At 36.9% G+C, this 14,435-nt stretch overlaps 1 protein-coding gene across 1 annotated transcript in view; it reads right to left on the reverse strand.

Moving 5' to 3' along the window:
• Nucleotides 1-2,978: 2,978 nt before the first annotated feature.
• Nucleotides 2,979-14,435, reverse strand: part of CD47 (CD47 molecule) — a 17,135-nt gene continuing 5,678 nt past the window's right edge. The window contains exons 4-11 of the mRNA XM_010076711.1: nt 13,386-13,487; nt 12,914-13,006; nt 12,263-12,358; nt 10,402-10,494; nt 8,920-8,951; nt 6,555-6,579; nt 5,850-5,877; nt 2,979-3,446 (exon numbers count right to left, since the gene is read on the reverse strand). Of these exons, the coding sequence (XP_010075013.1) occupies nt 5,852-5,877; nt 6,555-6,579; nt 8,920-8,951; nt 10,402-10,494; nt 12,263-12,358; nt 12,914-13,006; nt 13,386-13,487 (467 nt within the window). The 3' untranslated portion in view covers nt 2,979-3,446; nt 5,850-5,851. The remainder of the gene's footprint in view (nt 3,447-5,849; nt 5,878-6,554; nt 6,580-8,919; nt 8,952-10,401; nt 10,495-12,262; nt 12,359-12,913; nt 13,007-13,385; nt 13,488-14,435) is intronic.

Genomic DNA, 14,435 nt, shown 5'->3' on the forward strand with positions numbered 1-14,435 from the left:
TATGATATGGAATAAATTATTGGCTGTTCCGAGTTTCAGTCTTAACCCAAGAGCAAATCCCAGCTAGCAGCTGGACTGTGTCTCTTTGCTCATCTGCTGACCTTGGCAGCAGAACAAAACATCATTCTTATCAGCTCTTTCTCCTGAGCATAAATCCAAAACACAGCCTCTTGCTAGCTATTTATGAAGAAGAGAAAAAAAAAAATTAACACTCTGCGTAACCCAGGACAGTTGAAAATAGTCAATAAATTCAATTGTTTTCTTGTTCTTCCCAAGTCGTGTCGGTTTCTTGCCCGTGACCCTAAGTGGCGAGTGAAACCCTCCCTGTCCCTGCCTCAGCCCACCAGGTGTTTAACAAAGGACTGTCCATGTGGTTTTACAAACCACTACAAGAGGAAAGTGCATGTCAGGAAATCACAAAAGCCTTCAGAAGAGATCTTGATGTAAGAGCCATGGTTCAAATCACCCTGAAGAAGCAGGGAATTGCTAATAATTTTAACTGTTCTGACCAGCTCAGCTCCACTGAAGGGGAAGTGTGAGTGGAAACACTTCCAGACGGTACTTACAGTCTTTTCTTGTTTCTACGCTCTCAAAAAAAGTCAAACACAACTTCACAAAATCTAGAACTTATGCAGTAGTGCTTTAGAAGTAACACAAGAAACTCTTCTCACAGAAATGTTACTTCAGCATTGCAAAGACTGACTGAAAGCATGCACTGCTCTGCTGTGTTTTTAGAATTACACTGGAGCTTGTTATTCCTTGACTTGTATTTTCTCCCACAGCACACTTGGGTGACTACATTTGACGGCTGGTCAGCCCAATTCAAGTTGTTACAGGGCACTTTCCTTCCCAACTAGATGACCTTTTTAAGGAGAAACACCAAGATGTCCCAACCAAAACCAAAGCTTAAGTAACACTGGGAACATTCTTGTATATCTAGTAAATAAGCTGGAGGGAGAGAGGCTGTAAAGGCAGGGAGAAGACATGCTATGACTATGAATTTATGTAAGCAGTTACAGAAGTTCAATGTGATAGCAAGAAGAAAATCTCTCACAAAAACAACTTAAAATTACTTTATTTTTAAGTATATTAGCACAATATTTACAAAATCATTTCATGTTTCATAAATAAAAACATTTTCTTGGGTAAAGACTATAGATCTATAGATATTTAAAATGTCTTTATACTTATATATACACACACGTACACACACAAAGGAAGCATACAGTTATGAACAACTTTGGTTTTAAATTACTGGTGGGAAAGGGCTGGGTGTATCAATGACTTTTTAAACTCTCACTTTCCAATTTATACCCACAAGAAACCCACAGCAAAGCCCTTAACACAACAACAGGATGGCGGGTTTCTCTCATTTCTGGGGCAATTGACTCTGCAGCCTGTACGCAGCCACTGAGCTCCTCATGTTTTGACTATGCCTACTCACAGCTCAGCTTCATCCCATAGTGACACAAAGGGGTTTTGCTCCAGTTTGCTTTACAGAAATAAACATAAAGCTATTGTACATAATGGTTTTCATAAGGCAGAATATCTCAACAGAAATCCAGCTGCTTTGTTTTTTACTCCTCAACTTGCCAGACAGAATCACTAGTTATAACTAGAGAGCTCTGCATGGTACTTAATCAGGTATATTCTTGCACTGAATTGTTAATGGTGAGTAATCTCCCATCTTTAGGTAGAGATTGCTGTTATTATGGAAAAACCTGTACCAAAAGACCCATATATAGGAGCTCAAATCTTAGATGAACACTCCCACTGACCTGAAGGTATGAAAGTAAGTGTAAAGCATACATGCTTCTTAAATGTTTTCTCACACAAGTAACCCTCTTAACTGTGGCCAGTTCCACTGCTTCTAGTGAGGGCTGGACCATGGGTTGCTCTACGTGATTCAATCCTGCAGCCCTAGCAAGAGAGCTGTTTGAGAGTTAAATATCATAAAATCAGATAACTCAATTTTATTTTGTTGAATTCTTGATGCAAGGTGCCTGCATTGAGACTTTGAACTCAACATGCAGAGACTTGAATCTCTGCAACATGCAGCCACAACATGAATATAAACCATAGTTTATAACATCCAACTTTGACATGTGCCAAATTACTCAGAATCTTTAAAAACATGAATTTTATTACATTACTGTTTGGCATCAGCTTTCAAAACTAAGTTTTAAATTGTTAGAAGGAGAAAACCATGTGTGCTTTTGAAATATATTACCTTAGTACAAACAGGAGACAGTGTGAAGATTTCTACAAAGTATACATAAAGTCCAAGAGAAGCCAACTATACTGGAACAACTCTCAAAACCATTGTAAAACATGGTAAAATCTCATGGAATGTGCAAGTCGTAGAAAATGGATTTTTACCTGTACTACTTACGTATATACAGAAACTGAGCCTCCTTACTTCTCATCAGCTCCTCCTACTTATTATTTTATGTATTTGTGATGCAATGGCAGCATCACAAACTTAGGTCAGAAATGAAATAGCTCCTTTTTCCATTGAAGAAAACAAATTTTTAAACTCTGTTGAAAACATACTAAATAGGACAACTCCTATTTTTATGAAACATCAATGAGTTTTACAAATTTACTGAGTTAAGAAAGGCTGAAATTGCTTCCAGTATCACACACTGCACAACATGAACACACACACAAGAACCACATTCAGCATGAAAATTACTAGCTGCTGGGCTCCATAATTCCAGTGCTGAATTAGGCTCAAACAGCTGAGCAGTTTCTCATCAAAGAATACCGAAGAGGCACGGAGAGCTCTCTCACTGGACTAAAATATCAGCCACCAGAGCATACATGACTACTGTCCATAGAGAGGAATATTACTGTTTGATGGAATTAGGAGAACTTGGTCAATAACTTAAGGAGAGCTGGGAGTAAATTTTGTACTTATGCAACTTTGTGTATAAGCATTTTATTTATTTTTTTAGAAAAGTCTTGCTGAATGTCAGAAAAGATGTATTTGTACAATCTTTACTTCCTGCTTGTATCATAGACATATGATCATACCTTGCCCATGCACACAAATAAAGAAAACAATAGTCTAAATGGTACTGCAATCTTTGGGCTGAGCAGGCCCATTATTCAAAGCAGTGACTAATGATAGTTTTTGAAAATAATACCACTAAGGATTACTGCAGGAAGACCCTGTAGTGGGCAAACAGTGCTTTTTTATATTCTCACCCTCGACCATACCATACATACCATAACAAAAGAAAATAAAGATCACATGTGGGCAAACACACATGTTCCTCGCTACAGCTGCTGTGACTATAAAATTACATCATTTATATCAAAAGCATTTTTGCCACACATGCAAAACAACTATTTTCCTGAATGTCTTCTCTTTGAGTAGTGCATCTTCAAGGCCACGGTGTATCAACAACGGTGTACTTTTCACATCACACAGCTCTTCAGTTCTGGGAATTAAAAAAAAAAAAAAAAGATAGTTTGGGAAGAGCAGCAACATTTTATGCTGCTTACTCAAGTTACAGCTTAAAAAAAATTACTTAATTTCAAACTTTGAAAGCCCACTTAGCATTCAAATAACAAAAAAGAGTGGTACTAACAGCAAGTTATATTTCAGCCTCTCCACAACAGAAAAGTGGACACTGTCCTGGAGCTCCAACTTCTGAATTGGAATAAGCTGTAGGGGCTCCCAGCCTTATCTGTCTGACCTGTCCTGTCTTTCCTCCGAATGCTGGTTTACTTTCATGTGCCATTTTGTAAGCTAGTGTGCTTCAGCATCTGACTCATCCCTTGTGTGTGTGCAAACTTTCAAGGGAAGGTTAAGCTAGAAAGCAGGTAGAGCTCAAAAGGTTCCTGCCTCCAGCTTGCACATCAGAGCCTTTGCCTTCGAACTGTAAAAGCTTCTGTTATTTCTAGGAGCCATCTTTCAAGGCAGAAAAATAAGACAGACTTCTAACCCTACCCTAAAAGTCAAAATGAAATGGATAATTAGCAATTTCTGTCCTTTTGGAAGCTCCACCTCAGCACTAAAAGAGGTGGGATATTTTTATAAGCCTTAAAGAGACCCAAGAAGAAACAGTCAACTTGTTTAAAATTGGATCTCCATGCAAACTCTACCTTGTTCTTCAGCAGTATGTGAACCCTATTAGTCCCAGCCTTATCTCCCTTCTGGTCAGTTTTGAATGCAATAGACTGGCAAATATCTATTTGTTTCCTGATCTCAAACCACTGCCATGAAGAACAAGGAATAGTTACTTCTGAGGCAGGACCTACCTTCCACTCCTACTTCAGATTCTACTATCTGGTATACATTTTATCAATGCATTTAGAAGACACTAATGCAGTTGTCCTTTGTACCGCAAAACTGCTTGTATTCCTATTGCTTTAGAAAATAATCCTATGGCATACCTGGATGAATCATGCAGTAGTCATAACTAACTAGCATAAGTAACCTAGCAGCACATGGTACTTGTAAGGAAGCCCGTTTTCAAAAATCAACTGATAGACCTTCTTCCACTTAGGGTTAACTAGTACCTCATTTCTTGTCACATTGTCAATTCATGCCTTCGAAAAGTGGCATGATATACAAATACTTCAAGTTAAATTAACAGGTTTAGAGTGACCTTACTCTTTATCCTGACTAGTAAAATGTTGTAATTTGATGCATGAGTACTAGGCTAAGGGTCTAGTGATACTTGATGACAAGCTTGCTCAGTTTCCAGGAAGAAACAGAAGTACCAACAGCATCAACAAGTGCTCTTTGAACAAGTACTCCCATGAAAAGGAAGTATAGCTTCTGAATAGAAAAGAATCAGTAAAAGACTGTTTTCATTTTCATACTTGAGCATCTGATCCAAAATTTAAGCTCTTCAATGAGAGCTTAAATTTTACGCTCTCTACAATCTGGACAGGAAAACTCTCTTCTGATGGATATGAGCTGCAGGAACCAAGAATATTCACAAACTTGGCTACCCGCTTGAAGCACCCGTTTGGGAATTCTGGGCCAAGTTAATACCGTCCCTCTCATTTCATGGCTTATTGTAAATTAGGAGGAGTCTATTTATATGTAGTCAGTGTTGCCGTCTTACAGGCTGTTATAAAATCAAAAAGGCCTAATCCCAGCACTAAGGATCGTTCTTTAAACATCAAGCATAACCAACTGGCACTAGCCAGTGTGCACCTTTAGATCTTAAAGTTAAAAATTCAGGTTTGTCAAAAATAAGCTGAAGTTATTTAAGCAGTTCTTAAATTCTATTAACATGTGTTTCAGTTCTGTTAATTTTCAAACACTACTATCTGACCCTGAAAAATAACAAATTGAGTGAAATCTGACTGGAATACAAACAGTCTAAAAAAACCCAAGAGAATTTAAATAACATCTAAAGGCGGGGTAGAAGTCTATTTTAAACCACTTTTCTGTGAACCTCCATGGGAAATCACCAATTAAATACATAGAGAAGACTTAGTTATATTAACAACAAAAAAACCCTCAAAAAACAAATACAACAACCCACCATCAAGAAAAAAGTCCATGCATCTTAAATACTATGTAAGCATAAAGGAAGCATACAAACTATTTGACTTTCCACATTTGATCAGAAACATACTATTTTAATAGTTCTCTCTCACTGACTCATCCTCTTCTCTGTTTAGAAATATACATTCTTCCCCTACGTATGATACAGAAAATATGTTTTCTTTCTTTTCAATGAAATAGAATTTGAGTAAGAACAGCACCTGCACTGAAACCTGTCCTCCAAGTTTCATCACATTAGCACTGGATAACTTGAAACATCAAAGTCCCCAAATACATGTTAATTAAAATAAATATCTGGAGATATATTTGGACTTACCATCATTCTAACATCACTCCTTTTGCATCTTTAAAAGCCAAGCAAATGGATTAGTAATGAGCCAAACAGCAAGAAATGCTTCATAATTAATATTCAGATTAATTCTAAAATTCAGGTTAGAATTTGCTACTACTCGGCATGCCAAATAGTGAACAGAATAGCAAAAAAAAAAAAAAATTTCAGATTCATCCCTTTTAAAAATTTCCCCAATCGTAAGTGCTATCAGAGTATCCCAACCATGATGTTGATGGGTAGAGTATCCCAACCATGATGGTAGTTTCTCCAACCCAAAGAAATATTAAAAGAACAGAGTGACAAGGATAGATTTTGCTGTAAGTATTCCACCAAGTTAAACACTCATGAAGAAGAATTAACATCAACTTTCAAGACCTGTCCTCTCTTTTCCTCTTAAAAGTTGGACTTTTGCAAAGCGAAGAGGGTGGAATAATCTCCTGAGATATTAGACTTGTCCTAAAACAGCTAAACAATGCCACTGGCTAGCAAGCACAGTGGCATAGACCAGGGTGCCTGGAGTTGCAGGCATAATTTAATTGAGACATCAAACTGTTACTGACTCACAGAGCCATGTAAGTTGACAAACCAATCTGCCATTGCAATGCTGTAGTACTGAGAACTACAATTATTTTTTAACCTTTTTCCATAACTAACCCCTTAAGTAGAAGAGAAGCCTTGAATGTCACCTACCATTTAGTGGTTCTTCTACAGCTTTCTGCAAAACATTTAAAAATATATATATGTATAAAAAGCCTTCATGTTTACTTTTGGCTCGCCACAGTTAAATTACTCTAATTGACATATACAGTAAGTAGTGATTCTACAAAAATGAAGAAAGCTGAATGTTAATAAAGTTAGTGACTAGAGTTCTGTAAAAAATTAAATCAGTCAATAACTGCATTCTCCAGATTATTTTCCCCCCACTGTAAATTCCTCCTCAGAAGAAATACCTCTAGGTGGCAGCAAAAGGCATGCAGATACTACTTTTATGCTCTAAAGCCTAACGTTATTTCTGTGATTTGATTAATGGTTAGTAATAAAGCAGCATGACAAAAAAAAAAAGTAGCCAAGCAATCAAGCGTAATCTCTTCAAAAGGAAATACACCACACTTGTGCATTTAGTCTGGTAGACAATCATCAGAAACAACACACGCAATCTACAGAAACGTTAAAAAAAATAATCAGTAATTGGTTAAGATGGTCGATTTGAAAATACGCACCTTTCCCCACTCAGACTCAAGAAAATATCAAGCATCATTTTTAAGTGTGCCCCAGTGTCAAAATTAAGCACATCACTGATATTAAGTTTTGCAGTCTTTAGATTACACAGAATCAAAGTGTATTTTCAACATTACTTCACACCTGCCTCAAAGTACAGCAATACATGCTGAACAGCCCTTGATGGAAACAAGCAGCATATTAACATACTTAAGTTTCCACCAGGTCTTTCCACAACTTCCCTAAGTTCAATGGGCACAAATTATTGTCACCTGAATTCCCCTCTATCTGACCCTCCACTAACTAGCTGCAAAAACCATATTTTTAGTGTCTGAGCTCTCCAATGGCCTCCAAGTTTTAAAAATTTATTTAGATTTCATTCCTACCTCCCATTCGGAGAGTAACATGGTGTTCACTACTACATCACTGTGGCTATTTCTTTATTTGTCAAATCCCTGCTGCACTGTAAAACCACCTTGTGAAGAGAAGAGCTCATAAAGAGAACGGCACTCCATGAATTATGTTATTTAGCCTATTTCCTATTTCAAAGCTTATTTACAATCAAAAACTAAGTTTAAAAAAAATCTCCTCTTGCCCTGTTTACTTCCATTCTACAAATAAACATGAGTATGTTAGATAAAGGCAAGACTGCACTTTGAAATAAGCGGATCTATAATACACTTTCAGCTCATTTTTATAACATAATGAACTTTGTGAACTTTTCTTTTTTTATTTTTTTTTAAACTCCATGCACTTAAAGTCTTTCCATAAGTAAGAGAACAATCCTCTGAAATAGTATTCCTTAAAATGAAAATGGATGAGAAAAGGCAAAAGAAAACAACAACAACAAAAAAATCTGTTGTCCTAACTGCAGTCAGCTCTCCTGCCCCACTGTTAGAAACCATCTTTCTTCAACAGCTAGGTCTTAGGCTGTAAACTGAAGAGGAGACCTGGAACTGCACCTCAAACGATGGCTGCCAGCCAGGAAACGGGCTGACTTAGTTTTTGTCGTGCTCCCCTGCTACAAGGAAATTTTACTGGTATTTTACACTTGTGCCTCTTTACTTCATTCTGCAAGACTCCAGAAATCAGGCAGTTCACATTCATGGATCACTAGAAAGCAGTGCATAAGTCTATGAAAATTACTGTTTTAGGAATGATTACTCTAAAATTCAAAAACACTGACTGAAAACTGAAAAACCTTGTTTAAGAAAACTTTAAGTGCTTTACCACTTGTTCTGTGTGACCTAAAGACACTCTGCTTTCAGATGGTCTCATCAAATTAAGGGGCATCATAGGAAAATAAGAAAAGAATAAAAAGATCAAGGCTATAGTATGTGTTTAGCTGGGAATTCAAGAGAATACTAAGGGGTTCTGGTGTAAAAGACCATAGGAAAAAAACCCTAAGTCTTTGTCCTAAGCCACCTAGATAAAAAAATTCAATGTTACTCTGCACCCACCTTAACCAAAAAGCATTTTCATTAAGGTGAGCAAAAGGGCAAAAGGTTTTCATACATTCATGTGATAGAGTGCATTGTACAAGAACACCAAACTTCCCTTCACATCCACCACCTTTTTGTGACAGCCCTTGAAACTCCATTTGGGCACAACAGTTGGAGTAGCTGTTAGGTAAGGGTGGCAATTACAGTACTATAGACACACTCAATAGGGACAATGAAGACCACCAACTCACTCAACATTAGACATCTGTTACACAGCCAGAACTTTTGCTTTCTACCAACCTGGTCTGAATTCGAACTAGTGAAGAAAGGTTCAGTATCTCACTACAATCCCCTGAGCCATCTAGTCACCCCAAATTTATTAATTTTAAGCTTACCCCTGGACGAGGATGATCTTTCATTCTGGAACCTAAAATGATTACAAAAAAGTAACCAGGCAGATTAATAAATGTCATGATCAACTGAATAAAAATACCTACTGATAATACTTGGAACAGAGTAGCAACACACAAAATTGAAACTTCTCCTTTCCAAAACTACTTAATATGATGATTTGCAAATTCTTAAAGCCTCTAAGCACTCCTCTGTTTAGGTACTGAATAATCTTACCATGTACAGTCTGTGAATTGTCTCACTCACGCATTCAGCTCTAAAAATGAATTACCCTACGCACTATTTGTGTTTATTTTGACGTGCAGGAATCTGCCCCAACGGTCACACTTGACTTCTTCAGCCAGCATAATCAAACTACAAATGTAATATTTATGCAGACCATCAGCACACAGTATCAGTCGTATATGTGAGTAGTCCAAAGTGAATAAAAATTACTTTTATCTTTGTTAAAAGGCTTGCTTCACTTCTGTCACATTTTTGACTCATCTTCCTCTATCTTGGATATCAAGTATTAGGCACTCCGCCTTAATTTCTTCTTTAATGGAAATCCTCCCTGTCTCAGGGTCTATTATTTCTGACCATGCCCACACGTGGTATGCACATACTAAACCTGGCAGACTGTTCAGTCTGGAAGCAACATATCCTCAGTCACATGGTTTTGCGTCCAAACCAACAAGCTGTTTGAAGAGCCTTCATGCACAGCTTGAAACAAACAAAGTCACTCTGCTCTCAGATCCAAGCTGTAAAGTCTGCATAATATTACGCTGTGGTGTGCCAGTATTCCAATCACACAGCATTGTGATGTTTTTTGCTTATTTAGCAGGCCTGACTGGCTTTTATACCTTTAAATCTCTCATCTTTTTGAGATCTGGTTAACAGACCAGTTTCTGAAACAAAGTACTGCTATTCTTTGCTCCTGGCTTTTAAAATTAAGCATAAGAAAAAATGGGATTCACTAAAATGAAAGGTGTGCATTCAAATCGCTCTGATTTTAATCTACCTCTAACCAGTGGAAATTACTAGGCAGATTTTGCTTCTTTAAATTAATATTTTGATAAGCTTTTGTCTGTACCATCCCATAACCCACTCTATAGAATCCCTGAAATCCTTCTGCTCTCTTTGTTCTAAGCTTCAGCTAGCCAGCCCTGTAAATGTAGAGCTTAAACAGTAACATCCGTCTTACACTTGAAACACTCTTACTTAAGAAGCCTGGCTGTGTTGATCTCAAGACACTTTATTTTGATAGGCTGTAAATTTCGTTACTCAAGATTGCTCACAGGCTCTATGAAACAAAGCCAATATATACACAGACAACTTTTCAGTAATTTTTTTAAACTATGTAATTGTGAAATCACACCTTATGTTCAAATAAACTGTCTACCTCTGGAAAGTACAATGGAGAAAATTGCTCTTTGAATAGTTAAGTGCTAAAAAAAACATAATGCCAAATAGTAGGTGCTACTTACCCACAATAAACACGTAAGCCAGACTAAGCAATTTTGCAATAGCCATGATAGCTAAGCCAGCAATCACAACAGACCCATGTAATGGAGGACAGGCTGTTAAAAACACAGTAAAAGAAACTGTATCATCTGCCATAAGTAAAAGCACAAACTTTTATTTTCTGATATAACCGAATACTAAATAATAAGACTGATAAAAACATATGTGACTAATTTCTCTTTCAAAACTACCCCAGAACCACTTCTGCACCTTTCTTTCTGCATACATCCTTTAATGCTACAGAGGCCATTTACTGATTTATCCTGCTTAGTTGTACTACTCTACTGCAGTTTAGCTATGCTGCTGTCATGCACTGCAATTGACAACATTCTTTCATTAATTGTATTTTACATTGAAACTTACAGTTTCAGTCCCAATGGTTTCGAACTATAATTGCATTAGATTACAGAACACAATCCTGTTACTGATAAAAAAAGGTAAAAAAAGGGAAGAAGGGAGCAGAATATGAGGGTAGTTCTGAGGCAAATACCCCACCAATAACAGGAACGTTCCATGTTTACCAGCATATCACAGAGCAGGAACGGACTATTACAACCTAATCATAGTTCACTACAGAAACGCCTTGTTCTCTGAGCCTTGTTTCCAAGGGCTTGATGTCATTGCAACTATCAGTGAGCTCAACCTAGGACAAGCTATTTCTACTGACAATTAAGGGTCACTGAGCTGAACTTCCAGAAATACAGATAAGATCTACCTTATATGACCTGTGAAAAGGTCCAAACTTTCCATTTGAGAGCATAATAAAAACATCCTCTATTTTGTATTACTCTAGAGGATTAATGCTTTACCTGACATCTCCCATCAGTTTATTTTACTATTACATTTGGCAACCCTTAGGTGCCCCTTACAAATACTTCTGTAAATACTAAACAAGAAGCATAAAACTCAAATCACAACTCCACTGAAAGGTCTATAATTTCACCCAGATAGGACAAACCTTTAGAAACCACTTCAAGGAGAAATAGTTTTTCTTAAATCACCAACCAAATAAACTACTAAAATGAAGAATGTCTCTACAAAACAATAAATCAGAAGTATAAACTGCTTCCAATGAACACTAGTATGTATTCTACTACTAAATATACTGCCAAGGACGCCTAGTCCTAAATTCACCCTTTTCTCTGCTGTGAGGTTTTCTGGTGGGCGGAAGGGAAGGCAGGCAGGCGACAGAAGGAGGGTAAGAGGCAGGCATAAAGGGTATCAATGTGTGCGGTGTTTAGTTGGTGTTTCTTTACAACAGTGACTGTTTCTCAGTGCTGAAACAGAACGCCAGCCACAAGCAGATCGAAAACACTCCAAGTTTTCTGTCGTTGCATTTGCCTTCTTAGGTTGTTTCAATGGTATTCGTTTCCCAGCAACTCAGTTATCAGTCATATACAAGTGGAGATTAACAAGGAATTTCTGATTTATTCATTAAACATGAGAAAATTATTATTACTCTAGTTTAGTTTCCAAATGCCCTAGGCCTCAGTAAGAATAACAATAATAAAGATCGGTGTTGGTTTTAGGTGACTCTTTAGGGCACTAACTGTTGCAAAATTAATTATGTTTTTTTTTAAAGCACAGAAGGCAGTCATGCTCGATATAGTCATACTAATAAAACCGATACATGTAATACTACATATAATAGCCTTTGAGCTATTCTTTCACCAGACAAAGGAGCATTAACACAGCAATCCTAAACTACATTTATGAAAGTTACTTGCTAACACACAATGTAGTGAAGCCATTTCCACAGTTACAAATAAACACTGGGTATTGACAAAAGTAAGAAGACACTTATACAGAAGAGAAATTGCTTACCTGAGACACACAGTGCAAAACCAACCACAGCAATTATATAACCAAGACTCTGCAAACCTATCAGAGCAAATGTTGCTTGTGGTAGACCATCAAAAACTGGGAAAGACAGAAACAGAAACAAAATTGTAATTTTTAAAGTTTAACTACAGAGACACAAAAGGTAGATCATTCACATAAAGCAAGAAATCAGATTCTCATAAATTCCAAGCTCAGCCAGACAGTGTGATAAAAAAACCTCACAAGTCACTGCAAGTCACTCAGGGCTCTTGTATGTATCCACACACAAAAATGTCTCTACATATAAATACATTTTTAAACAAAACACAAGTAGAAAAAATTAAACACTTACATTCTGAGAGTTAGTTACTCATCCCAGTCCCACGACCAAGGAAGAAAGAGCAAGAATCACTTAGATGTCCTACCCTACATCTCATTTTTCAAATAGGTAACTTACACTTCTTCCCTGAAGCAACTTTGCCAAACAAACACAGGTCAAACATTTTGTTTTGAAATAGTAGGAAAGTCAGGAATCCAGGACACTATTGTAGCACCTACTTATAAAAATGGAAATAGTATGTAGATTGGTGGGGAAGGAGGGGGCTCAGTTTTCATATCAGTATTTCTTGAGCTAGTTAGTAAATAAATACTCACCAATGCCAAACATAAAGTACTGAAGTGGTACCAAAATCACAGCAGGGACTACAATTAGGCCAAGACCAGCTTGATTCTGTGCAGTATAGCCATCTGCAAACATATGTATGGAAATTAGTAAAACAGAAATCCTTGATTGGAATAAAGCACAAAGCAACACAGTAAATCATTAGTATCATCAAAATTTTAGGGTCCAGAAAAAAATTCCACTGAAGCACCAGAAGTCACTCCCTACCCACAGTAGCAGAACAGAAAATAGAAACAAACTTGCAGTCTGTATCTCCCTATAATCATCTGAAGGCCTGACAACCACAATGCTGTTTCTGTTGTATTCTACAGTTGGTGGTTTTTTTTCATTTTAAAATTAGTAGATGGCAATTAACGGGTGGTACTAACTTCCATAATACTACATGGAAGAGATTCATTGTGCTCTTATTTGCTTAAACTAGGAAGGCAATTTTAATACACTTACCTTGGACAAAAAGCACAGTGCCTACAACAGCAGCAGCTGTGAAGATGATACCTGCTACAATAATGCCCATTTTCTTCTGAGATTCAATTTCATATTTTAATGCTTAGAGACAAAACAAAGAGACAGAGAGGAAAACAATCAGACAGAGACTCTCTCACTAAAATACACAGTTTTTATGATGAGGACTGTTGTCCTCAACAAAGAAACAAACTCCTAAAAAATCAGCTCTATGTATATTACCAATATTTCATTTGCTTTCATTGTTTGATATGGTTAATATGGCTTGCTCGGATAAATGAAACCTGGCATTGGTGTTCTAGTCAAATTCTTAATTACACCTTCTACACAAGGTCATATATTATCAAAATAACTTTGGGACATGGTACAGTTTAATTCAAGTAGATGCACTACTGACACTTGAATAAGTTACAGTGAATTTGATGCTCAGGTGAGTGTCAGACAGGGATTTAGAAATTCCAGGTTTAATTCTCTTCCCTGTGACACTGTGACCTCAGATGTATCACCTCTGTCCCCTAAGGGAACAGGGTGATGTTCCCATCTCACCAGAATGCTTTGAGGATGAGTAGATAGGGGATGACCTACATGTTCAGATGCCAGGCACAAGACTAATTTTCAGTAAAACTGCACTGCTAAACAGCTGCCATCTCAGAAATGGTTGAAAAGAAGGAACTGTATAGATACAACATCATAATAAGCCATGCTTGTTTCTGCTTTATACACTGCTAAAACTAAGACACAAAAAAGGTAGCTCTTGTTCCAAGCTTGAAAATTAATATACCAACAATCTCGGTACATGTTGAAATTGGTAATCACAAATAGAGAACAAATACTGTAAGCAATTTCAAAAAGAAAAACAAGGAGCATGTATGGAATTAACATGCTACTTATATGCACTGCATTAGCCCAAAAAAAACAAAAAACAAAAAAAAAAAAAACAAACCACGAGGATACAGTAAATATTCTAGAAGGTACATATGACAAAATTTTTAATAGTATCTCATCTACGGAAGGGCTATACAACACTCTTTT

Source organism: Pterocles gutturalis, unplaced genomic scaffold, assembly GCF_000699245.1.
Source record: "Pterocles gutturalis isolate BGI_N339 unplaced genomic scaffold, ASM69924v1 scaffold52293, whole genome shotgun sequence".
NCBI lineage: Eukaryota > Metazoa > Chordata > Aves > Pterocliformes > Pteroclidae > Pterocles > Pterocles gutturalis.